At 44.8% G+C, this 25,761-nt stretch overlaps 1 protein-coding gene and 3 non-coding genes across 5 annotated transcripts in view; all 4 read left to right on the top strand.

Moving 5' to 3' along the window:
• Positions 1 to 25,761, top strand: part of LOC139378920 (apoptotic chromatin condensation inducer in the nucleus-like) — a 29,633-nt gene that overhangs the window by 1,362 nt on the left and 2,510 nt on the right. The window contains exons 2-14 of one of the 2 annotated variants that reach the window (XM_071121531.1): positions 1,921 to 1,986; positions 2,269 to 2,380; positions 3,204 to 3,277; positions 3,443 to 6,163; positions 6,661 to 6,737; positions 10,850 to 10,973; positions 15,932 to 15,977; positions 18,081 to 18,229; positions 18,385 to 18,528; positions 24,551 to 24,731; positions 24,872 to 25,017; positions 25,257 to 25,364; positions 25,575 to 25,682. In XM_071121531.1, coding sequence (XP_070977632.1) covers positions 1,921 to 1,986; positions 2,269 to 2,380; positions 3,204 to 3,277; positions 3,443 to 6,163; positions 6,661 to 6,737; positions 10,850 to 10,973; positions 15,932 to 15,977; positions 18,081 to 18,229; positions 18,385 to 18,528; positions 24,551 to 24,731; positions 24,872 to 25,017; positions 25,257 to 25,364; positions 25,575 to 25,682 — 4,056 coding nt within the window. The remainder of the gene's footprint in view (positions 1 to 1,920; positions 1,987 to 2,268; positions 2,381 to 3,203; positions 3,278 to 3,442; positions 6,164 to 6,660; positions 6,738 to 10,849; positions 10,974 to 15,931; positions 15,978 to 18,080; positions 18,230 to 18,384; positions 18,529 to 24,550; positions 24,732 to 24,871; positions 25,018 to 25,256; positions 25,365 to 25,574; positions 25,683 to 25,761) is intronic. The other variant, XM_071121532.1, reaches the window with a different exon arrangement.
• LOC139379676 (small nucleolar RNA U6-53/MBII-28) lies at positions 1,710 to 1,828 on the top strand. Its single transcript, XR_011628417.1, has one exon. It is a non-coding gene; the product is annotated as a small nucleolar RNA U6-53/MBII-28 (small nucleolar RNA).
• LOC139379674 (small nucleolar RNA U6-53/MBII-28) lies at positions 2,797 to 2,915 on the top strand. Its single transcript, XR_011628415.1, has one exon. It is a non-coding gene; the product is annotated as a small nucleolar RNA U6-53/MBII-28 (small nucleolar RNA).
• Positions 6,276 to 6,377, top strand: LOC139379675 (small nucleolar RNA U6-53/MBII-28). The gene has a single exon (XR_011628416.1). It is a non-coding gene; the product is annotated as a small nucleolar RNA U6-53/MBII-28 (small nucleolar RNA).

Here is a 25,761-nt window from a genome sequence, read left to right on the forward strand (position 1 = left end):
CACTTATTTTAACTTAATATAATACATAAATAAAATCAATTTAGCCTCAAATAAATAATGAAACATGTTCAATTTTGTATAAATTTTGCAAAAACAAAGTGTTGGAGAAGAAATTAAAAGTGCAATATGTGCCATGTAAGAAAGCTAACGTTTAAGTTCCTTGCTCAGAACATGAGAACATATGAAAGCTGGTTGTTCCTTTTTAACATGAGTCTTCAATATTCCCAGGTAAGAAGTTTTAGGTTGTAGTTATTATAGGAATTATAGGACTATTTCTCTCTATACCATTTGTATTTCATATACCTTTGACTATTGGATGTTCTTATAGGCACTTTAGTATTGCCAGTGTAACAGTATAGCTTCCGTACCTCTCCTCGCTCCTACCTGGGCTCGAACCAGGAACACAACAACAACAGCCATCCTCGAAGCAGCGTTACCCATGCAGAGCAAGGGGAACAACTACTCCAAGTCTCAGAGCGAGTGACGTTTGAAACGCTATTAGCGCGCACCCCGCTAACTAGCTAGCCATTTCACATCACATCGTTACACCAGCCTAATCTCAGGAGTGGATAGGCTTGAAGTCATAAACAGCAGAGCTGCTGGCAAAACGCACAAAAGTGCTGTTTGAATGAATACTTATGAGTCTGCTGGTGCCTACCATCGCTCAGACTGCTCTATAACATAATAACACACAGAAATGCGAGCCTTAGGTCATTAATGTGGTCGAATCCGGAAACTATCATCTCGAAAACAAGACGTTTATTCTTTCAGTGAAATACAGAACCGTTCCGTATTTTATCTAATGGGTGGCATCCATCAGTCTAAATATTCCTGTTACATTGCACAACCTTCAATGTTATGTCATAATTACGTAAAATCCTGGCAAATTAGTTCGCAATGAGCCAGGCGGCACAAACTGTTGCATATACCCTGACTCTGCGTGCAATGAACGCAAGAGAAGTGACACAATTTCACCTGGTTAATATTGCCTGCTAACCTGGATTTCTTTTATCTAAATATGCAGGTTTAAAAATATATACTTCTGTGTATTGATTTTAAGAATGGCATTGGTGTTTATGGTTAGGTACACATTGGAGCAACGACAGTCCTTTTTCGCGAATGCGCACTGCATCGATTATATGCAACGCAGGACACGCTAGATAAACTAGTAATATCATCAACCATGTGTAGTTATAACTAGTGATTATGATTGATTAAGTTTAATGCTAGCTAGCAACTTACCTTGGCTTCTTACTGCATTCGCGTAACAGGCGGGCTCCTCGTGAGGCAGGTGGTTAGAGCGTTGGACTAGTTAACCGTAAGGTTGCAACATTGAATCCCTGAGCTGACAAGGTAAAAATCAGTTGTTCTGCCCCTGAACAAGGCAGTTAACCAACCGTTCCGAGGCCGTCATTGAAAATAAGAATGTGTTCTGAACTGACTTGCCTAGTTAAATAAAGATTTAAAAAAATCGGCAAAATTGGCATCCAAAATGACCGATTTCCGATTGTTATGAAAACTTGAAATCGGCCCTAATTAATCGGCCATTCCGATTAATCGGTCGACCTCAAATAGGAACAACAGGTTGTTGTCCTATCTACGGTGCTACATTTATCTCCCTTATTTGTTGACTGATTTCATGTATGTGCTTGGAATAATTTGGTTAGTTTTTCTACAATGTAAATGTTAAATGTTTATCTATTGCTACTCTCCGATGATGATCCCGCCATGCTAATACTGATGCACCAGACTGACGGTGTGTCTCTCTGGGTGCAAGTGAGTTAGCCTCACCTTCTCATACTGACTGGATCAGTGTGTGCTGAGGAGAATGAAAAAATAGCTCTTACTCACCTGCATTTTTGTGAAAATACAATAGCATTGTGATGTGTGTTTCAACCAGTATTTTGCTCTCTGTTTTAGGCTCTAATGTTGGAGAATCTTCAGAGGACCTCCACTCCCCATATTGGGCTCCAGCCGAACTCCCAGGTAAGAGCCCAAGCAAAACACTACCGATTGGAGAATCAACACTAGGTGGAAGTTACCTGATTTTAATTTTCAGTCATCTGTGTGTTTGACCAGAGCTTTATTTTTTTTTTTTACCCTCAAATTGATTAGAACATACAGTATTTCTACCTGTATCGTTACATTTAAGGTTGTGTCTGTCTTATATATTTTTAGATTGGGGTGAGTCCTGTATATATTAAATTACACAGATAGCCTTTCCCTTCCTGTTTTCTAATGTTGTGCCTATATCCCATGTGTGTTTAGATTGGGGAGGAGATGAGCCAAAACAGCTTTATAAAGCAGTACCTGGCTCAGCAGCAGGAGCTCCTCCGCCAGAGGCTGGAGAGAGAGGCCAGGGAGGCAGCCGAGGCCGACGGTAAGACATCCACAACAAGGCTCTAATATCCACACTAGCATACACTACTTAGCATGTAATGCTAGTGTGGAGTGGGCATTGGAACATAATCCCAGTCTATTCCAATATCCACGCTAGCATACTACTTAGTGTGAAGCAATGTTTTGAGAATACATTCTAAGTGGTATGCTAGTGTGGACATCTCCTCTCTACCTGAACACTGGATGATGGACCCAATGCTTTGTGCAGTTGGCACATGTATGTCTGGATAGATAGTGGCACAATAGTGTTTGTTAACAATGGTATATACCTGAATGCAGGGCAGTTAGATTAGTGCCCTATACATCTGCATATGGATGTACCCGAGTGAACTTCTCATCAGCATATATGGATAGTGGGCCCATTTCACCATGTTATGTCACCCAAGTCTTTACTGTCTCCGATGATGATCCCGCCATGCTAATACTGATGTATCAGACTGACAGTGTGTCTATCTGGGTGCAAGTGAGTTAAACTCACCTTCTCATACTGACTGGGTCAGTGTGGGCTGAGGAGAACTACTAGGAATTAACCACGATTCCTACTCTAATATATTTTACTCAAAAGGCTACAAATAACTTCTGTCAGTTTAATTTATTATTGTATACCGTTTATTTTGGTAAGTGAGTGAGCAGTCTTTGTTTACTCCATTCCCAATTGAGTTGTTGTGCAGAGTCTGGAGACGTCCCAGTTTCATCCTTTCTAAATGGCCAAAAAGCTTATTTTGTTGTCCAACAAATGGTGTGCTGCATGGCCTTTTTTGGGTAAACTCTGACCCCTGACCTCTAACCTCTCTGTGAAACAGAAAGCCCAGCAGGCCCTGAGGAGGAGGAGCACACAGAGGAGGGCAACGACAGCGATTCCTATAACCCTGACAAGGTCAGTAGCCTACACACAGACAGTAGCAGAAGACGCTAAAAAGCCAACCACATTTGAACGGTCCTCCAGATATTTATTCTCCTATAAGTTATATTGTTCATATCAGCCTAGCTAACAGTCAAAATTTTCTCTCTCCCTCCCCCAACCTGCCTTCTCCCACCCCAGCATCGCCCCATGCCCTCCCAGCCCCCACTGACCCGGGCTGAGGAAGAGGGTGGAGGAGGGCCAATGATGATGGGGCACCAGGGCCAAGGGATGATGATGGGGCACCAGGGCCAAGGAATGATGATGGGGAAAGGCCAGGGGATGATGGGCCAAGGGATGATGTCTCGCAGACCAGACTTTGGCCCAGGCTCTGTGCCTCAGGAGTCTCCTGACGCCCCCGGAGGTCCTGGATCCTGGATGCAGCAGCGTCCCTCCCTCCAACATGGCCTCCACCACGAGGAGCCCACCACCCCCTCCCCGCCCAGAGCTGTGGCCTCCCTCTCGGTGCGCGTCCTAGGGGACCCTGAGCGCCAGGGCCTGCCCCCATCCATGCCCCCCCGCGCCCAGACCCAGGAGAAGGAAGGCACCGCCCCAGCGGATGACGACCGGCCCGCCCACTCTGTGCTCCACCTCAGCCGCTCCGCCCGGGCAGCAGCTGGCAGTAACCGTGTCCAGGAAGACTGTGACGATGATGATGACAGCAGTGAGGAGGATGAAGATGAGTGGGGACCTGCGGCGAGGAGAGGTGGCGGAAGAGGGTTAGCCCCTTCCCCCCATCTCCAGCAGCCTTCCCCCAGCGTGCCAGCGGCCCGAGAGAGATCCAGACGCAAGCTCCAGCCTCCGCAACACATCCCCCCTCAGCAGGTAGTACACCAGCCCCCCATGCAGCTCCGCCAGCCCACCCCGCCCCCCTCTCCACCCCCAGAGCTCTCCTTCCCCCTTCCCGACACCCCCAAACAGAGCCCGCCCGACATGGATGAGGATCCAGAAGGGGCTGGGGTGTCCGTCCGCCCCCCTCCAGGTGGTCTCCAGAGGCAGGACTCTGACTCCAGCTCCCGATCCAGCAGCCCAGAGCCCCGAGCCAAGCGCCGACCCGGACCCCTCTCCTTGCTGGCCCGCAAGATGGCGTCCGAGGGAGCTTACGGGAAGAGAGGCGAGGGTGCGCCGGCGGACAGCCAGACAGGTCCTCGAGGGGAGGCTTCCAGACCAGGAGATGGAGTTGGCAGCAGCCCAGGAGCTGGAGCAGGACCGGGGGTTGAGGTGGTCATGTTCCCTGGGGCTGCTATCACCCACACAGGAGGCAGCAGCAGCACAGGGCACACAGGATTTGTCACTGTACCTGAGGTCCCTGCACCAGTGGTTATGTTTGGATCAGGAGCCCAGTCCCATCCTCTCCTGTCTGTGACAGCTGTCCCCAGCATAACCCTCACAACCGAGCCCCAGGGTCCATCTGGAGAGACGGCACAGAAGAAGACAGAGAAAGAAACAAAGCAGGCGGAGGAAAAGGAGAGGAAGATGAAGCAGGTGGTGGAGGAGGAGAGTCACCTGCCGCCATGGCAGCGTGGACGTGACTTGACGCTTCCATCTGCGTCTTCACAGTTTGGGTCTAGGGGGTCAGAGGAGCCTCTGATGGACCAGGGAGACACCCAGAAAAAGTCACCCTTCGGCAGGGACAAACCCCTCTCCTCCGCTTCCGGCTCAGCCATGACGACCACCACCTCCCCGCCTGCCATCGCCCCCAAGAAGCCCCGCATGTTCTCCGACACCTCCTCCGGCTCCATGACCTCCCCTCCCAAACCTGTGCAGCAGGGGTCAGTGGTGGTGACCACCCCAGGGGAACTCCCTGAATCCCATTGCATATCTGTGAGACCCCAGGTAGTCCTTGTCTCAGGGGCACAGCAGCACACAGACGACACCATGGAGGTCACCGCACTGAACAAGGCGTCCGTGGAGAAGCCTGGATGGAAAGCTGGAGGAGACGATGAGAAGATGGAGAAGGAGCGTGACAGCCTGGCGCAGAAGGAGCGTGCCAGCCACGCGGAGAAGGAGCGTGCCAGCCTGGCGGAGAAGGAGCGTGCCAGCCAGGCGGAGAAGGAGCGTGCCAGCCAGGCGGAGAAGGAGCGTGCCAGCCAGGCAGAGAAGGAGCGTGCCAGCCAGGCGGAGAAGGAGCGTGCCAGCCAGGCGGAGAAGGAGCGTGCCAGCCAGGCGGAGAAGGAGCGTGCCAGCCAGGCGGAGAAGGAGCGTGCCAGCCAGGCGGAGAAGGAGCGTGCCAGCCAGGCGGAGAAGGAGCGTGCCTGCCAGGCGGAGAAGGAGCGTGCCTGCCAGGCGGAGAAGGAGCGTGCCTGCCAGGCGGAGAAGGAGCGTGCCAGCCAGGCGGAGAAGGAGCGTGCCAGCCAGGCGGAGAAGGAGCGTGCCAGCCAGGCGGAGAAGGAGCGTGCCAGCCAGGCGGAGAAGGAGCGTGCCAGCCAGGCGGAGAAGGAGCGTGCCAGCCTGGCGGAGAAGGAGCGTGCCAGCCTGGCGGAGAAGGAGCGTGCCAGCCTGGCGGAGAAGGAGCGTGCCAGCCAGGCGGAGAAGGAGCGTGCCAGCCAGGAGAAGGGAACTTCTAAACCCGGGGAGACCAGGAGAAGGGGACCTGAAGAGACTGTTGAGGTTGAGCCCATGGGACCTGTTCTACCCCCTTCTTACCCAGGTAAGGGAGAAGATGAGAGGAAGGGGAAGGAAGATGAGAGGATGAGAAGGAAGGAAGATGAGAGGAAGAAGGAAACAGAGCGAGGCAGGCGTGGGGAGAGGGCGAGGCACAGGAGGTCATCTCCCTCTAGTGGTGGCGACTCTTCATCCTCGGACTCTGGATCCTCTTCGTCACATTCTTCTGGCTCCACCTCCTCCCAGGACAAAAAAAAGGTTAGTGATTGGCTAATCTGGATGTCAATCGAATCTTTCTCTCTGCAATGACAAGCTACCATCACAATACAGTGCTCGAGCAGTGTACACATTAGTTCTTGCTTATGCTTCTGTCCGATGATGATCCCGCCATGCTAATACTGATGTGCCAGACTGACAGTGTGTCAGTGTGGGTGCAAGTGAGTTAAACTCACCTTCTCATACTGACTGGTTCAGTGTGGGCTGAGGAGAACTAGTGAAAGATGCTTCATGACCTGCATATGCCATGCTTATTTGTTTATATTATTTTCCACTAACAATTAACATAACTTCTCTTTCCTCATACAATCGTATGCCTTGCTCCTTAACAAATTCCCATCTTGTCTAACTTTTCTTTATTGAATCACATTGACTTGATCTAAAAGTGGCTTCTTTTTTGCCTCCAACATAACACGTTGATATTTTGCTATATATTGCCAATTGTCTGTGATTTTCTCACTCTTTTGTTTGTTTATCAGAAGACTGGCACAGGAAAAGGAAGAGGGAATGAAAAGAGAAGACTGTACAAAGGAGGAGAGAAGAAACAATCTGCCAGGTCAGCCATAGTACCATTTTGAGTTGCTCTCACACACACACTCCTTGCTATTCTTTGCATGCACTAACACACACTTCACATAAACAATCCTTGGTGAGGTGCTCACATTTTCCCACCTGCACTTTCGCATGCATTATCAATTGTAGATATTTCTGTATATGCACTCGGGCTCTGGTAAGGGGAAGCTTCTGCAAACCTTTCACAACCAAGTGACATTGTGCTCACGGTGTTGCTGATATAGGCCTACACAGATTCACAAAATAATACTCTCTCACACCTGTCTGTCACTTAATTAATTTTTTCCAACTGAATACAATCCTGAATGCCAGTTTGTAGGTTTACATGCACAAGAAACATGATTGAGGTGCACACACACTATTACCACCTGCAACAGTCCATAATATATCATCTATTCCCCCCTATGTCTCGTCTCTGCCGCCATTCTTTTTTTTGTCTGCAATGTGAATGTGTCTTTGAATGACTTGAACACATGCTGAACACTTCATTCTGGTCATTGAGCCGTGGAGGATTGGACTCCAGGAGTGGATGGACTTCGCAAGGTAGCAATTGAGAGTTTAATGATTTATAATAAAAGCAGGAAGCACCATCAGAAAACATGTGTGGATGTGTGTGTGCGCAGATGTATACTGTATGTGTCTTGTCTCATCATCATGGCGCTTGAATGTCTATTAATGACCATGAGTGAAGTATATGTTTCATGGGTTTTAATGTGTTTTCTACTACTCCTTGCCTGGAAACCCGACGTTGAATTGCATTGAATTCTGTGTCTGACAGAAATGAAAGTTTCCTCGCAAGACTTCTACGTGCCAGAAAGTTGAATACAATTATATTTGATTGTACTTTACCAGTTGGTCCTTTTGGCGGCGGGAATGTGAGAATATATGCACAGGATAGAATAATTACATATTTTTCAAAATGCGTTCAGATTTCTATCACCTGTAGCATGCGCAGAACCATGTAAACACGTCCACGGCAAGTATAGAAATCAGGTGAAATCTGAACGCACTCTACCAGCGCTTTAACACATTTGTGTAGTTATACTTTCCTGTGGATATAGTCTCACATTCCTACTGCCAAAAGGACCAACGACTACATGGACAACCGGTAAAGCACGTTAAAATATCATTTTATTCAACGTTCTGGCTTGAGGTCATGAAAGGAAACTGAACTGATTCAAGCGATCATTTCTGACCAATGTAGAATTCGATGCAATTCTACTCCCAACTGTAAAGTTGTTACAATATAGCGTTAGCTTCTCCAGCAGCGTTGTAAAACAGTCAAATCGCTTACTCACACGACTAGATATTATAGAAAATGTCAATCAATGGTCAGTGCTTAGCGATATCCTTGGGACGTCCCAACTCTTCACTTAACTCCTACCATTTTACATTTCAACTTCCAATTGGTTAATGTCCAATTATTTATATACAATAGATGGCTGACAGGGGGCGCTGTTTTGAAGCCACCGCTCCATCTTGCCACTCCCCCACCGTTGTAAAAATATTTTGAAATTGCCTACATTTGTTTTTGCCACTAAATCTATTAGGCACCTTCATACATCTTTTTTTTGTCCTGTTACTGTCCCCACTACAACAACAACATACATGTAATTTTGCCCTTGAAACACTACAATTCCTATGGAGGACTGCGCCATTATGGCCGACCGGAGTCTTCAAAGCCTCTAATTGACCAATGCATAGCATTCGCAATACAGGGTTTATTTACATCATTGGTAAAGTCAGAGTCCAAGGCAGCGGCAAAGATTGTAGCGGTAGTCGTATTTATTGTCAGGCGCCCAATGCGGCAGTCCCACAGCCGGTGTGGCTTTGGCCATTATCTATTATTGACAAGATGGTCGAGTGACCGACCACTCTAACAATGGAAGTGCTTGTCCTCAAAGATGGATGGCAGGCGAGATCAGGTGGGATCATATTGGCCAATAAGGGCAGATACGCGTGTGAACAAGAGGCACAACTCTGATAGTCGTTTTTTGATGTTGTCAAACACTACACTCATTGACCTGTATACACACATTTCCAATTTCGTGGTATTTTCGTGGTCTGGTTTTGGGTGGAGTAAACCCTCTCGCTTCTTCCTCTTTGCCTTGGCTGAGAAGAGAGACGGGTCCTCGCTCTCTCACTCCTCACACTAATTTCCCCTCCCGGCTCGCTATCCAATATGGCCGTCGTGAGTGTATTGCTACTCTGATACCGTCGCAGTGCACAAACCCCGCAGCCGCATAAGGATTTCTCCTCGATTTTAATCCACGCTTTACCGGAGTAATCAATTACGATAGAGCGTTGGCTGTCGGGGGTTCCAGCCCGGCAATATGCTGTCAGAAGGCAACAAAAACGGGTAAGATAGAGAGGGGTTAGGCATTACGTTGCTAGCTGCTAACGTTACCCTTGGTTTCATCGCTAACGCGCTGATAGCTTGTCACTTGTGTCATGTCTCAAATCCTCGTTCAACCTGCCCGTCTGGTGCCTTTTATATTCGGATTATGGCTAAACTGTCGTATCATGCGTTGTCATGGTCAGCTATTGACGTGGTCGTTTGATTATTACATACGAAGTGTGTTACATGCGACGTGCACGTGAGTCTCGCTCTCCACGTCCACGGGGGGTGTGGATCGGATGGCCTCGTGTTGGGGGGGAGGGGATGGGAGATACCGGGGTAACTCCGTGATAACTCATGTTTTAAATCTTGATTACCAAATCTATTACACGGATAAATAAGTAGTATAGTTGGTAGTGGTTTGATTAAAGGCGTAATGGCGAGAATCATACAGTAGCAGCGTTTCATTTGATTAAACATCGAATGACTTCCTCGTTAGTCTTGACTGTCATAACATGTTTTTCTGGTGTGTACTAAAACTCACCTACACTCACTGTGAATCCATTGGATGTTTAGAGACCATTTTATATATCTCAATGATAGAGAAGCTGCCTGTCTCACCTTATGAATCAGTGTGTGTATCTCAAATCACACGTATCACTGCTATGAATCTATAGATAATATAATGCATGAATTCAGGGGGTATTCCTGATTTTAATTGTCCACTTCACATGTCGTTTTTTATGCTCCTTTGTCTTGAGATAGATGGTATCAGACAAAGCCATGTATACATATATGGCTCTTGTGTCAGATTGTTAAGCGAGATGAGTTGTGGTGATGTTAAATGAGCAAGTGTCACCATGGGAGATCATTAATACACAAGACATCTGTTGGCCATCAAGTCGTTTTTGTGTACCCTTATGGTGTGACATACTTTTCCTTTTCCCAACTGGCAAGGCTTACTGTTGATGAGACTGTCTCATATGCGGATACCACATGTACAATCAATGCTGAATGTGTAGAGCAAGGATTCATGATAAAAATAGGGGCCTCTCTTCGTGAAACACAGGTGCAGTTCCTTACCCCAACACACACACACTCTTAATGATTACTTAAGGGACCAGCTGCTCCTGCACTGCTGCCCCCACTGGGGTCGAGGTCTAGTAGACATCTGGCCCCTAGCCCCTTACAGGCCTCAGATTGCAGGTGTATGTTTTTTGAAGGGGTAGGAGACACATGCGTAACAATGACTTTGTTTTGGTGTGGAGGAGGTGGAAGGCTTGAGGATGCAATATTGAAGATTTCCAATCAGTTGGCACTCAGCAATGTTATGACCCTGTAAATAATCACCTCAATGTGTGTTTTGAGGTGTATTTGTGACCCCGGCGCTGGGTGTCAGTTGGCTGCTTGATGGTGTGAGTAAGTTATTTATAGTACACTGTCCCAGATCACTGGCCTTAACCAACCTTTCCCTTCTCTCTCTCGTCCTCCATCTGTCCTCTGTGTGTCTCCGGCTCTCTTCTCCGAGGTAGAGGTAGCCTCTCATCCATCTTCTCTTCTCTGCTTTTTAACAAGGGACACATTTGAGTTACTTCGTACCTGATTGTCTCTTCAATTTTCATGGCTAATGAGAGTTGGTAGGACAAGAGACCACAGATGTAATCTATGTTTAGAATTTATGACATTTTCATTCAGATCTTTGTATGATAATCTTCTCTCTCTGCCCCACACTCTCTCCCTCCCTCTTTCTCCCCCAGGGAGGTAAAGCAGTCTTCCCTGTCAGAGCCATCTGGCCCTATGGAGGTGGAGAGGCCAGACCCAGGCCAGACCCAGCCCACCCCTGTTGGGGACCCACAGAACAGTGAGGGCTGCATGGAGGAGGTAAGGCCGCTGAGAGGGAGGGGTTGGGAACTAGGAGCAGGGGGGAGGGGGGGTCCGTCAGTGGATGTTTCTGGAACTAACCACCCTCGTCCTATGGCTTAAGTCTGGTACCGTGTGAGTCCCAAATGGCACCCTATTCCCTATATAGTGCACTACTTTTGACCAGGGCCCATAGGGCTTTGGTCAAAGGTAGTGCATTCGAGGTAATAGGGTGCCATTTGGGACCCAGACACAGTTATAGAGAGACACATGCGGAAGTATAAGGTTAACAGAGAACGACCATACTAACGCCCTTGTAACTATGGCTTAGAGTTAAAACACTCATAGGTATGGGACTGAATGATCTCACTTCTCCTCATCCTTTGACGGAGTTCGGTACAGCCATTCTTTGCAACATACACTCCCACACAGAGGTGCCATACACACACACATTATTCTGTACTCATTATTTTCATAGAGCAGTTGCCTAAGCGACTGGACTGCAGGCGGTTCATCCCTAATGGGGTGTGAAATTAGATGTTAACTCCACACAGACTGCATGCATGCTCCACATCACGATGTTGTTTGGTCAGTGTGGGTGTCTGTGTCAGTGTGGGGTTGTGAGAGGGTGAGTTAAGTTAATCTACAGTCACATTCCTCCTTATCACACTTAGGACTCACTTTCAGATAAATATACATACATTTTCACTAATCCTATAATGGCCATACACAGTTTTGTAATAATAATTAGAGCCATCAAAGGGAAGCAGAGTTAAATGTATTTGGTTTTCCATTTTGGAATTAGCAAAAACCTTGACTACTTGAGTGCATTGCTGTAAACCAGCAATGCACCTTGGCTAATAGGACCCTCATTTTGATTGATCTACCATGAGATAACTTCAGAGAATTTTCTGCTCTTTTACATATTGCAGATTATAAGCTAATGTGATTTGGTATTCAGCTAAATAAACCCTTTTGAAATGGCTCACCCTCACCGTGTGTGTGTGCGTGTGTGTGTTTGGGACCATGACCTCGGTTTGCATGAGTAATAGCCCCTGACAGAGCATCAAGGCTCTCTCCCTCCTCTCTCTTTACCTCCTTTTTGTCTCACTCTCCCCCTTCTCTTTCCTTCTCTGACTCTGCTTTCTTTCTCTCCCCAACTGACTCTTGCTCTCACTCTTTCTCCCTCTGTTTCTCACTCTACTGATGATCTCTCGCTCTCTTTCCCCCTCGTGCTCTCTCTGGCCTGACTCTGTCCATCTTTATCTCTGTCATTCCCATGATCTCTTTATCTCTCTTGGTGTGACTGCTGTTTTAAAACCCCATTGATTGCTTTGTTACGAAGGTGCCCATGCCTCTTCCATTGTCCCTAATGGTACCTGCGTACTACTGCTACTACTACTCCAACTTCTGCCCCGCTATGCCCAAGCGCCTCGGCTGTACCTGATCTAGGCCCCAGAGTGACAGCTACTACTACACCACATCTGACCGCACTGAGTTAGCCTCAGAGAGAGAACCAGAGAGCCAGAGCCTGCAAGGCCTCCCCTCTAAGCCTCCAGCCAAGACCAGCGCTGAGCCATACAGACAAGCTGAACCACCAAGGCCTTGCCTACCTTCAGGTCAGTGCTGAGCCAACCACGGAACCAGAGGCTGAGCCTGCAAAGTCCTCCCCGGGACCAAAGCCTCAACTCCAGCCCAACCCTAGGCCAACCACGACCTGAGCCGGACCCACCAATGTCTCGAGCTGAGCCAGCCAAAACCGGCAGAAACACAACAAACCACGAAACCACAACCAGCACAAGAAACCTGGGGAGGGAAGCCTACTCACTGGACTGCCTGGTGGAGAGAAGAGGAGGGGGACGTTGTTTCCTGTTGTCACCTTCCCTTCCGCCATTTTGTGGAGGAGCTACAGCTACTCTCCACACACGTACCGAGAGAAAGAAAGTGGACTACGGACTCGTTGCAGACAAGATGAGTCCAGAGGTCCTGCTACTTCCTGCTGTTTATCCCCATGTCTTCCTTCCAGTCTGCCCCCTACTGGTTGAGAGGACTGTAAATAGGCAGATGATTTCTGCCTCATTGACTTGAATGAACTGGGACCACCTACACATTTTATAAGGACCAAACCGATAATCGGAAATGACACCGTGGACTTTTTCTGACACCTCTCCTAGCTATGTGTCTTCAATGTAGACACTCAAGTGGATTATTGAAATGGACTTAACATGTTTTTGGACTACATATTTTCTCATAAAGACATTAACCTCTGAGTGCAAGAACTTATGGAACTGTTTTGTTACTGCGGGCCCTTTTGTTGGCTCTTTCCCCTGTTCTGAATGCTCCTATTGGCTTGACCTGCCAGGCCAGCAGCCAACCTGGGCCTTGATTGGCTGGTCAGCCTTTATCAGACTGCTGGATCTGATTTGAACTTTTCACCTGCATCAAAGATTGGGGCACATTTTTGGGGCAAATCTGGTTACAGTGCACACGCAGAATACGTCATCAGGTTGTGTGCTTATAGCCTACATTCTGAATTGACAACTGGGTGTTTGTCCAGACATCTGTAAGAGACTTTCAAAGCTATTTATAGAACATCTCCCCTCACTGAACCTTTTTCATAAAACTACTCGAGGCATTATGGACGTGAACTTCAATCCGTGGTCTCATTGGACTATTGGTTATTACACCATCAGACTTTTCAGCTGCAACTTTGCAAGTCCATACGTCACACAAATTCTGTCATGACATCAGGGGATCCAATTTGTTTATATTGGGACCTCAAACGTTTTGACCCCTTCTAACCATATTTGTTCGCTAAACCAACCATTCAGGAATCCCTTGCCTCACAAGCTAAAGGCAAAATGACTCTTTATCAAGCAAAGCACCAGTCAGTTGAGAAAAGCCTTCTTCCCCCTCTCGTTCGAGAAAAAAAAAAAAGTCCAAAGCTAAGATCACTTCCTGCCTGCCAGCTAATCACCATTCAGCACACTCAAATCGAGTCCCGCCCTCACTCCTCTGCCTTCTCTGATTGGACCCTTGTTGCCTAGATACAGTACACACTGCCGTGCGGTTGGGCCATAGCCAAGCCAGTGAGGAATCAGGTGTCGATGGTACCAGGAAATGACTTGTCATTTTTCTCTCTATTTGAGATGTATTTTACTTTTTTAAATAACTTAAGTAATGTCAGATAGTTTCTTCTCAGATCTGTTTGCTCATTTCAAGACAGGAGGATTGACTTCATTTTGCTATGTGTAACTCAATATAAACCTTTTTTTAAACTGTCATGATTATTGCAGTTTCAAATTGATAAAATATCCTAATTTGATATGTAGCCTATCCTAAGTGTATGCATGCATTTCCTGGCAGAACACCATTCTTTGTTTGAATCATCCACTGAATTGGATCTGCAGTATCAGCCTAGACCTGCTCAGGGGTCTCTGGTCTGACAGACGAGGTCTCCAGCGCCCACCCCTCCACCTCTGTGACATTGAACACTCCGTCACAACCCAAACACTGACTCACAACATTGTATGTAGATGTTTAGGCACCAACACAGGCCCTTGTACATTTTAAGGGCAACAAAATGTAAGGTACATAATGAAAGGGAAAGGGGGACATCTCGACAGTTGTACAACTGAAATGTCTTCAGCATTTAACCCAACCCCTCTGAATCAGAGACTATTTATACTGAACCAAAAATATAAACGCAAAATATGAAGTGTTCGTCCCATGTTTCATGAGCTGAAATAAAAGATTCCAGAAATATTCCATACGCACAAAAACTTTTTTCTATGTTGTGCACAAATTTGTAAAATGCTGACTAACAGGGATGTTAATCATTTGTCAATATCATCCACCCACCTGACACGTGTGGTATATCAAGAAGCTGACTTAAACACCATGATCATTACACAGATGCACATTTTGCTGGGGTCAATTAAAGGCCGCTCTAAAAGGTGCAGTTTTGTCACAACCCGATGCCACAGATGTCTCAAATATGTCCAACTGGCCTCACAACCGTAGACCACATGTAACCACGCTTGGGGGGGTGTTGAGGAGTATTTCTGTCTGTAGTAAAGCCCTTTTGTGAGGAAAAACTCGTTCTTATTGGCCGGGCATGGATACCCAGTGGGTGGACCTGGCTCCCGAGTGGGAGGGCCTATGCCTTCCCAGACCCACCCATGACTGCGCCCCTTCCTAGTCATGTGAAATCCATAGTTTAGGGCCTAATTTATTTATTTCAATTGACGGATTTCCTTATATGAACTGTAAATAATCAAAAATCTTAGATACTGTTGCGTTTTATTTTTGTTCAGTATATGATTTATTAAAGATATAGAGTTACAGTATAGTCAGTCTTTCTGCTTACCACACACAAGAAGAGCCAGACATCATTAACAAAGGTATCCTCCTGGTCTGAACATTATCATCCCGACCCAGATTCCATAAAGATGCATTAATACAGTTCATGTCAGTCTCTTATACTCAACCAGGTCTCTACAGTCTAGCAGAGGAAAGCTTGCCGATGCCTTAAATTAGACCCTTTTATATAGCATATTCTATGCACTTGGTTTGTCCTCAGTTGGTACTACACCCACACCACAGCAACACCGCAGTAGGAGGATTTTCTGTGAATTACCACTGTGCCTACACCAACACACACCAGTAGGAGTGTACTTTAGATGTCTAGTGATTAAGTTGCAGTGCTACACTTACACACGGTAGGAACATATTAATTGGTCTTAATCTTCCAGTGTCTTTGAACAAAGGTGGAGGCGAACGTGTCTGGAGTTTCCCTCTGTATCGACCAGGCCCCCCCCATCTTCTCCTTATGTGGTTTAATAGGAGCCTGTCAGACAGTTCTCTCCCTCTATCCCCCACCTCTCTCTCTCTCTGTGTTTAGTATGTTGTCACAGTATCTGGGTCTCATCTCACCCCACGCCCCTGGGGTATCTGTTACATCCTCTCTCTCTTTCCAGAGCACCACTCCTAAAGCGTTCGCTGCACGCAAGATCTCCTTGACCAGTGAGTATTACCAGTTTGGCTTACTGTTGCCTGTCCTGTACTGGATCCCCTCTAATCTAGACCGTAGAAAATAATCACATCAGTCTAGATACATTCCAGGCCACGGGTCCCGACAGATCATTGCGACGCGTCAGCATTTTTCATGCTACGGGCGGTCATAAGACTACTTTTGGACAAACATTTCTTGGAAACGGACGTCTTTCTGCTTCGTGTGCGTTTAAACTAGATCGACCTAAAAGCACATATTTGTTGCATTATTCACTCACACACACACACACACAAGTTCAGTAGCCTACCGCTCCTTTTAGTTTGGCGTGCGGGATCTAGTGCGCCTCATTGAAATAGAGTAAGCTGCCTAGTGACTATGCATGGGCGGAGAATCACGTGGCAGTTATCGTTCCAAGGAAATGAACTTCAATATGATTAGACTAGTTTACTACAGTGTCTGTAAATAAATATTGCAAATCAAATTGGATTTGTCACATGCACCGGATACAACAGGTGCAGTAGACCTTAGTGAAATGCTTACTTACAAGCCCTTAACCAACAGTGCAGATATAAGAAAAATAAGTGTTAAGTGAAAAATGTCTGGGTAGCCATTTGAATAGCTGTTCAGGAGTCTTATGGCTTAGGGGTAGAAGCTGTTAAGAAGCCTTTTGGACCTAGACTTGGCACTCCGGTACCATTTGTTGTGTGGTAGCAGAGAGAACAGTGTATGACTAGGGTGGCTGGAGTCTTTGACAATTTTTAAGGCCTTCCTCTGACACTGGTATAGAGGTCATGGATGGCAGGAAGCTTGGCCCCAATGTTGCACTGGGCCATATGCCCTACCCTCTAGAGCCTTGTGGTCGGAGGCTGAGCAGTTACCATACCAGGCAGTGATGCAACCAGTCGGAATGCTCTCGATGGTGCATCTGTAGAACTTTTTGAGGATCTGAGGACCCATGCCAAATCTTTTCAGTCTCCTGAGGGGGAATAGCCTTTGTTGTGCCCTCTTCACGACTGTCTTGGTGTGTTTGGACCATGATAGTTTGTTGATGTGGACACCAAGGAACTTGAAGCACTCAACCTGCTCCACTACAGCCTGTTGATGAGAATGGGGGTGTGCTCGGTCCTCCTTTTCCTGTAGTCCACAATCATCTCCTTTGTCTTGATCACGTTGAGGGAGAGGTTGTTGTCCAGGATCCAGTTGCAGAGGGAGATGTTTAATACCAGGGTCCTTAGAATGAGGTAGTAAGTAACAATAAAATTTCCCAGGACATAGACACCTCAGATATTGTCAGAAAGCTTAAATTCTTGCTAATCTAACTGCACTGTCCAAATTACAGTAGCTATTACAATGAAATAATACCATGCTATTGTTTGAGGAGCATGCACAGTTAATGCAACCGCTGTGTCAGATTTCATAAACGCTTTACTGAAAAAGCACATCGTGCTACAATCTGATTACAGCGCTCAGAGACCAAAACAACCCAAACAGATATCTGCCATGTTGTGTAGTCAACAGAAGTCAGAAATAGATTTATAAATATTCACTTACCTTTGATCTTCATCAGAATGCACTCCCAGGAATCCCAGTTCCGCAATTAATGTTTATTTTGTTAGATAATGTCCATAATTTATGTCCAAATACGTCCCCTTTGTTCACGCGTTTAGCCCAGTAATCCAAACTCACGACGCGCGATCACTAGGAGCAGACGAAAATTCAAAAAGTTCCGTTACAGTCCGTAGAAACATGTCAAATGATGTATAGAATCAATCTTTAGGATATACCTCAGACTATCATAATTCTTATGTTTGTAATTCAGTATTCCCTTTTGTAACTTTTATTCTTCCTTATTATCCATCCTCATGTTGTGCAGACAATATCCTTACGAACATGCTAAATTACAGTACAACGGTACCAGTACTCCTTTTGTATATATTTTTGTATTTTTATTGTTACTATTTCAAAGTAGTTTTTTTTTAAGCTAATTTGTCTTACATTTTAAATTCTGCTTTGTTGAAAGGGCTCGTAAATAAGCATTTCACTGTAAAACTCTACACCTGTTGTATTCGACGCAGGTGAAAAATATATACTTACCATGTTATTCATCTTCTCAGCAGGCAGTAAGACGTCTCCAGAGGGAGCAGCAGCAGCAGGGGGGGAGGCAGAGTCCGGGACTGCTGCTGGAAGGAAGAGGAGGTGGGGATCCAGCACGGCCGTCAACGCCAAGAAACCATCCATCAGCATCACCACAGACTCACTCAAGGTACTGTACATGGCAGCACACACACATACAGACAGGCACACAATCTGAAGAAGAAAAGAACACCCTAAGAATCCCTGTTTCAATTCAGACATAACATGGGTTCAAAGTTGTTATATTCAGACTCATTGTCCTCCTTTCTCCCCTTCTCCTACCAGTCTCTGATCCCAGACATCAAGCCCAGTCAGGATGCTGTGGTGGATCTCCACCCTGATGACATCCAGTTGTCTGGGGACGAGGACACCACCAGGGAGGACCAGGGCCCGGACAAGGGCCTAAAGATCAGACGCACTGTCACACAGGTGGGGAAAGGGGCCTTGGGAGTGGATCAGACCAACTTTAATAGGCTATTGTATAATTCAAAATATTGAACCTTTATTTAACTGGGCAAGTCCGTTAATAAAGAACAAATTCTTATTTACAATGACGGCCTACCGGGGAACAGTTGGTTAACGGCCTTGTTCAGGGGAAAAACAACAGATTTACCTTGTCAGTTCAGGGATTCGATCCAGCAACCTTTCGGTTACTGGCCCAACGCTCTAACCACTAGGCTACCTGCCGCATAGGTGTATATCATATGTGTGTACAACACATATGTATACAACATTACTTTGTGGGCCATTCAATGTAATTGCACCACCATAAATTGATCATATCTGGAGTGATATTGGTATATATAGTACATTTTAAAACTAGGTTTCGTTTTTATTTATTCGCACCAAATACAAGTGAAAGACAAAACAGTACAGATAAAAAAATAAATGGCGAAAGCGGAGTGCAGGTGAGGATAGAAGCCCAAAAGGGCTGGTATGAAAACCACACCATAAATATAAGTTTAAAAAAAAGTTTGTTCAATCAGTTAAACAAAGCATATTCATTATAATTGTACATGATATACTCAGGATACAAGAAAAACGTTTGATTATGTGTGAGAATTAGGCTAGATGGAGGGAATTACTGGGTAGTTTGGTGTGTCAGGCTGACCCCCAGTCTTCACTTTAAGTTATTGAGGGATGGTGAGGTTTTGGCAATATGAAGATAAGAATTCCAGAGTATGGTACCTCTGTATCTGATAGAGAATTGACTATGTCAGGTGTGGCAGTGGGGAGGGTGACGGTTATCACAGTGTCTTGAGTTATGTAGATGGATTTCAGAATGAACTTGGAAGATTCCATTGAAGGGTTTAGGTAAACTGTGAGGTATGAGCATTTGTAGATTAAAGTACATCATTGGAGTACATTAATATCGTAAATAGACAAGATCTTGAGTTTCTTAATAACCTCTTGGTGTTAGGGGGCAGTATTTTCATTTTTGGTATAAAAAAAACGTTCCTGTTTTAAACAGGATATTTTGTCAGGAAAAGATGCTAGAATATGCATATAATTGACAGCTTTGGATAGAAAACACTAACATTTCCAAAACTGTAAAGATATTATCTGTGAGTATAACAGAACTGATGTTGCAGGCGAAAGCCTGAGAAAAAATCCAATCCGGAAGTGCCCCAGGTTTTGAAAGCGCTGCGTTCAAATGACTCCCTATTCAGCTGTGAATGTACCATCAACGAGCTTACACTTTCTACGTATTCCCCAAGGTGTCTACAGCATTGTGACGTAGTTTTACGCATTTCTGTTGAAGAATAGCCGTAGGGGGCCACATTGCGTAAGTGGTCACATGGTGGCTCCGAGAGAGATTCTAGCGTAAAATACAGAGGTAGCCATTACTCCAATCGGTCCTAGTGAAAAATGAATGGTCCCGACGGATATATTATCGAATAGATATTAGAAAAACACCTTGAGGATGGATTCTAAACAACGTTTGCCATGTTTCAGTCGATATTATCGAGCTAATTTGGAATATTTTTCCAAATTAGTGGAAACCGCAATTTCCGGGCGATTTCTCAGCCAAACTTGAAGAACAAACGGAGCAATTTCAATTTTAACTTATATAATACATCAGTAAAAATCTATTTAACCTCAAATAAATAATGAAACGTGTTCAATTTGGTTTAAATAATGCTAAAACAAAGTGTTGGAGAAGAAAGTAAAAGTGCAATATGTGCCATGTAAAAAAGCTAACGGTTAAGTTCCTTGCTCAGAACATGAGAACATATGAAAGCTAGCTGGTGGTTCCTTTTTAACATGAGACTTCAATATTCCAAGGTAAGAAGTTTTAGTTTGTAGTTAATATAGTATTTATAGGACTATTTCTCTCTACCATTTGTATTTCATATACCTTTGACTATTGGATGTTCTTATAGGCACTTAAGTATTGCCAGTGTAACAGTATAGCTTCCGTCCCTCTCCTCGCCCCTACCTGGGCTCGAACCAGGAACACATCGACAACAGCCACCCTCGAAGCATCGTTACCCATCGCTCCACAAAATCCACGGCCCTTGCAAGGGGAACAACCACTCCAAGTCTCAGAGCGAGTGACGTTTGAAACGCTATTAGCGCGCACCCCGCTAACTAGCTAGCCATTTCACATCGGTTACACCAGCCTAATCTCGGGAGTTGATAGGCTTCAAGTCATAAACAGCTCAATGCTTGAAGCACAGCAAAGAGATGCTGGCAAAACACACAAAAGTGCTGTTTGAATGAGTGCTTATGAGCCTGCTGTTGCCTACCACCACTCAGTCAGACTGCTCTATCAAATATCAAATCATAGACTTAATTATAACATAACACACACAAATACGAGCTTTTGGTCATTAATATGGTCAAGTTTGGAAACTATCATTTCGAAAACAAAACGTTTATTTCAGTGAAATACGGAACCATTCTGTATTTTATGTAACAGGTGGCAACCCTAAGTCTAAATGTTGCTGTGACATTGTTCAACCTTCAATGTTATGTCATAATTACATAAAATTCTGGCAAATTAGTTGCATATACCCTGACGCTGCATGCAATGAACGCAAGAGAAGTGACACAATTTCACCTGGTTAATATTGCCTGCTAACCTGGATTGTCTTTTAGCTAAATATGCAGGTTTAAAAATATATACTTCTGTGTATTGATTTTAAGAAAGGCATTGGTGTTTATGGTTAGGTACAGTAATGCAACGATTGTGCTTTTTTCGCAAATGCGCTTTTGTTAAATCATCCCCCGTTTGGTGAAGTTGGCTGTCTTTGTTAGTAAGAAATAGTCTTCACACAGTTCGCAACGAGCCAGGCGTCCCAAACTGCTGCATATACCCTGACTCTGTTGCAAGAGAAGTGACACAATTTACCTAGTTAAAAGAAATCCATGTTAGCAGGCAATATTAACTAAATATGCAGGTTTAAAAATATATATTTGTGTATTGATTTTAAGAAAGGCATTGATGTTTATGGTTAGGTACACATTGGAGCAACGCCGGTCCTTTTTCGTGAATGAGTACTACATCGATTTGCATGATATGCAGCAACGCAGGACACGCTAGATAAACTAGTAATATCATCAACCATGTGTAGTTAACTAGTGATTATGATTGATTGTTTTTTATAAGATAAGTTTAATGCTAGCTAGCAACTTACCTTGGTTTCTTACTGCATTTGCGTATCAGGCAGGCTCCTCGTGGAGTGCAATGAGAGGCAGGTGGTTAGAGTGTTGGACTACTTAACTGTAAGGTTGCAAGATTGAATCCCCGAGCTGACAAGGTAAAAATCTGTCGTTCTGCCCCATAACAGTTAACCCACCGGTTCCTAGGCCGTCATTGAAAATAAGAATGTGTTCTTAACTGACTTGCCTAGTTAAATAAAGGTGTAAAAACAAATCTATGAAAACTTGAAATAGGCCCTAATTAATCGACCATTCCAATTAGTCAGTCGACCTCTACTGCAGACAAATTGAATATGATCTTTTCAAGGTAACTTTTCATCAATTAGACTCCGAGGAATCTAGTGGATGTGACTTGTTCCATTTCATTCCCACAAATTGAGATTCTGGAGAATACAGTAGTTAAATTATATTTTTAAATGTTTTTTAAATGTTTTTAAAAATCTATCTGAAACATTCAGAAAATTTAGCCATATCTGAGTTGGCTTCATTAATTAGTGAATCAAATTGATTGTGTGATAAAATCTACCGTAATTTCCGGACTATAAGCCGCTACTTTTTTCCCACGCGTTGAACCTCGCGGTTTATACAATGACGCGGCTAATTTATGGATTTCCCCCGCTTTTACAAGATTCATGCCGCCAAAAAACTGAGCACCGTCACATAATGTGACGTAAATCGAGCGCGCTCAAACTTCCCATCATTCTGATTACGGTAGTCATTTTGTCACCCTCATCATGGCAAAGACACGGAGAAATGCATATGATGCAGCTTTCAAGTTGAAGGCGATCGATCTGGCTGTTGGAAAAGGAAATAGAGCTGCTGACAGCGTGGAGCATTGTCAAAAAATCCACTATCATCAACGAGTTTTGAAAGGCTGGACTGCTGCGTGTTGAAGAGGGCAGCGATCCAACATCGGATGAAGCAATTCTGAGGCTATTCAACTCCGACACCGAAGGAGATGACTTCAGTGGTTTCAGTGCACAGGAGGAGGAAGATGGTGACCAATGACTTTCTTGGTAGGCTACTGTTTAATTTTTGTTACAAGCCGTGTTTCGTTAAAGCCTATTTATTTTTGTTACAAGCCGTGTTTCGTTTAAAGGCTGTGTAAAGTTAATTTGTTTCAATGTACCGGTAGGCACCTGCGGCTTATAGACATGTGCGGCTTATTTATGTACAAAATACATATTTTTAAATAATTCAGTGGGTGCGGTTTATATTCAGGTGCGCTTAATAGTCCAGCAATTACGGTAATTGGTATCATCAGCAAAGAGAATGGTAGAAAGCAGCAAGGTCATTGATATACATTAGGGACAACAAAGGCCTAGTTATCATATCTTGGCCCTGGTAAATGCACAGCTGTTGGCATAAACAAATTGGTCTCTATCATAAACATAACTATATAACCAAGAGTATAATCATGAAAACTGTAGTAATGCAATTTAGAAAGTAATATTTCCTGATCAACCGTGTCAATGCTTTGGATAAATCTAAAAAGATGCCAAAGCATATATTCATTAAGGGCTGTATAGATCTTATCCACAAGTTTCAAAAGAGCCATATCTTTGGAGTAGTTTTTACGAAAACCATATTGTTGCTCATATAGAAGTGTTAATTAAATGTTTCAACAGTTTCCTATATACCAATTCTGAGGATTTTAGAAAAACATAGTAGTACAGATATTGGGGGATAATTTGCAAAAGATCTTGGATCCCCAGATTATATAGAGGGGGATAACTTTAGAAAATGGTCTATCTTTAGGAACAATACCAGTTTGCATAGATTTGGTGAAGATGTACATTAGAGGCTGCTGCTGATATCTTTAAGTTACCAATTACCTCCATTACATCAGGAGGATCAAACTGAAGCAGAGAAGGGAAATGTTCCTTAATGCAATCCACAGGATTTCCATCAGTGGTTTTCCAATTTGGCCTTTTTTTGTTTGTTCTTCAATTAGTCGTGGCAGCAGTTCCTTTCTTTTGAGGCGTACAGAGAAGTCTTCATTTATGAAGATGTTGGTTTCCTTCAGGCACTTGGCTCTCCTGAGAATCTCCTCGTCTTTGAACCTGAGCATTTTCGCCACTATAGATCTGGGCCGTCCATCAGGGAAGAAAGTGCCATTCCTAATCGCCCTCCATCTCCACGAGTTTAGGGTCCAGTTTGAGTTGATCTGCCAGGAGTTTCTTGCCCTTAACTTCGGTGTCATGCCAAGTTTCAGTCTTAACATCCTCAATTCCATATTTTTTTTAATTGATTTATTTTTTATGTTTTTGCGCCTCTATCGGTTTTCGAGGTAGTCTCCTTTTGGAAGAGTGCTTGTCAAGTGTTTGGAAAATTGCTAAATGGTGACATTCACGCCCTTTAGCTCCTCCACCTCTGACTGCGTAAACTCAACTGTTTAAATTCCATGACATCCTTAAACAAATCATCAACCCTTTTGTTGGTAGAATCCATAAAGAGTTGCAGGACAGACTTTTTTTTGATCGAGTTCATGGAGTGTAGCGTTTGATACATATTCCTCTTCCACATTGAGCTTTGGGGTGTTTATTTCTGTCTAGCATAAGCCAGTGCTGTTGATACAAGGTATATGCTGGGCAGTAAGCCTAAACACTGGTCGAAGATGCTTGGGAAAGACAGTGGTAGGAGCATTCGCTTACCCACGGAACGAGCATCGGGAACGAGCATCGTGTGAGGACGGAGACCGAGTTTTCTTTTTATCGACAAGCCAACATTTATTCTTACACACTTGAGCTGTATAGTGATTAAGTTGTCACTTCTCCATTCATAGGTGGTCCCAAGTGAAAACCAGGAGAATGGCCAGGGAGAACAAGATGAAGAGGAGGAAGAGGAGGAGAAGAAACAGGAGCATGACAGAGAGAGGACACAGAAAGAGAAGAGGAAGGACAGCTACTCAGAAGACACCATGGAGTCTCAGTCCTCCGCTACGCACAACACCGACGCTAAGAAAGGTAACGCACAACAGTTCTGAAGTGTAACGCTGTCTCCCAAGTCTCTCCGGCTAATATGACACTTCTTTCTAGCCACTTTATCTTCCTGCCCTGTTCCCCATGTTTTTCCCTTTCTCTTCAAATCAATCTCTCTCCCTCAGTCACTCCCAGTGATACGCTGGTGCGTCGCTCCATCAGCCAGCAGAAGTCAGGTGTGTCTGTCACCATCGACGACCCGGTTCGCACCGCCAAACAGCCATCTCCACCCAGAGGCAAAGTCTCCAACATCGTCCACGTCTGTAACCTGGTGAGTTCAGAGCATTGTCTTTAACACACTCATTTGAGTGTATAGCATATATAAAAGTATATCTTGGGATAAGGTTGCTCCTAGTCACTGATCAGTTTAACATTTTCTTCCCTAATGGGTAAGGTTAGGATATATGGTTCCTAGATCTGTGCAAAAGGGCAACTTCTAACTTGAATCAACATCATGAACTGAGTGACCTGTGGCCCTGCCTGACCTATGACCTCTCTCCTGTCCATTAGGTGCGACCTTTCACCCTGGGGCAGCTGAAGGAGCTGCTGAACAGGACAGGCTCAGTGGTAGAGGATGGCTTCTGGATCGACAAGATCAAGTCTCATTGCTACGTCACTGTGAGTAACTGTTATTGTCTCGTTCTCTCTCATACCAGTTTGTCTCTCACTATCATTGTCAAGTCGGTCAGATAATTAATTCCCAAATTACTTAATTGGGACTAGAGAAACTGATGGCTTTGAAAGTCCACGCACATCACACTGTTGTTTTTCAAAGAACTGGTCATTGTTCTTTGACCTCTCTCTCGCTCTCTCTCTCTTTCCTCCCAGTACTCCAGCACAGAGGAGGCTGTGGCTACACGAGCTGCGCTCCACGGGGTGAAGTGGCCCCAAAGCAACCCTAAGGTCCTCAGTGTGGACTTCTGTGAGCAGAACGAGGTAATTCTGTCCAACCCTTCCACACCCAACAGGGAACAACTGGACTAGTACTAATAAACACTAGGAACATAGGAATATT

Source organism: Oncorhynchus clarkii, chromosome 21, assembly GCF_045791955.1.
Source record: "Oncorhynchus clarkii lewisi isolate Uvic-CL-2024 chromosome 21, UVic_Ocla_1.0, whole genome shotgun sequence".
Classification (NCBI taxonomy): Eukaryota; Metazoa; Chordata; class Actinopteri; order Salmoniformes; family Salmonidae; genus Oncorhynchus; species Oncorhynchus clarkii.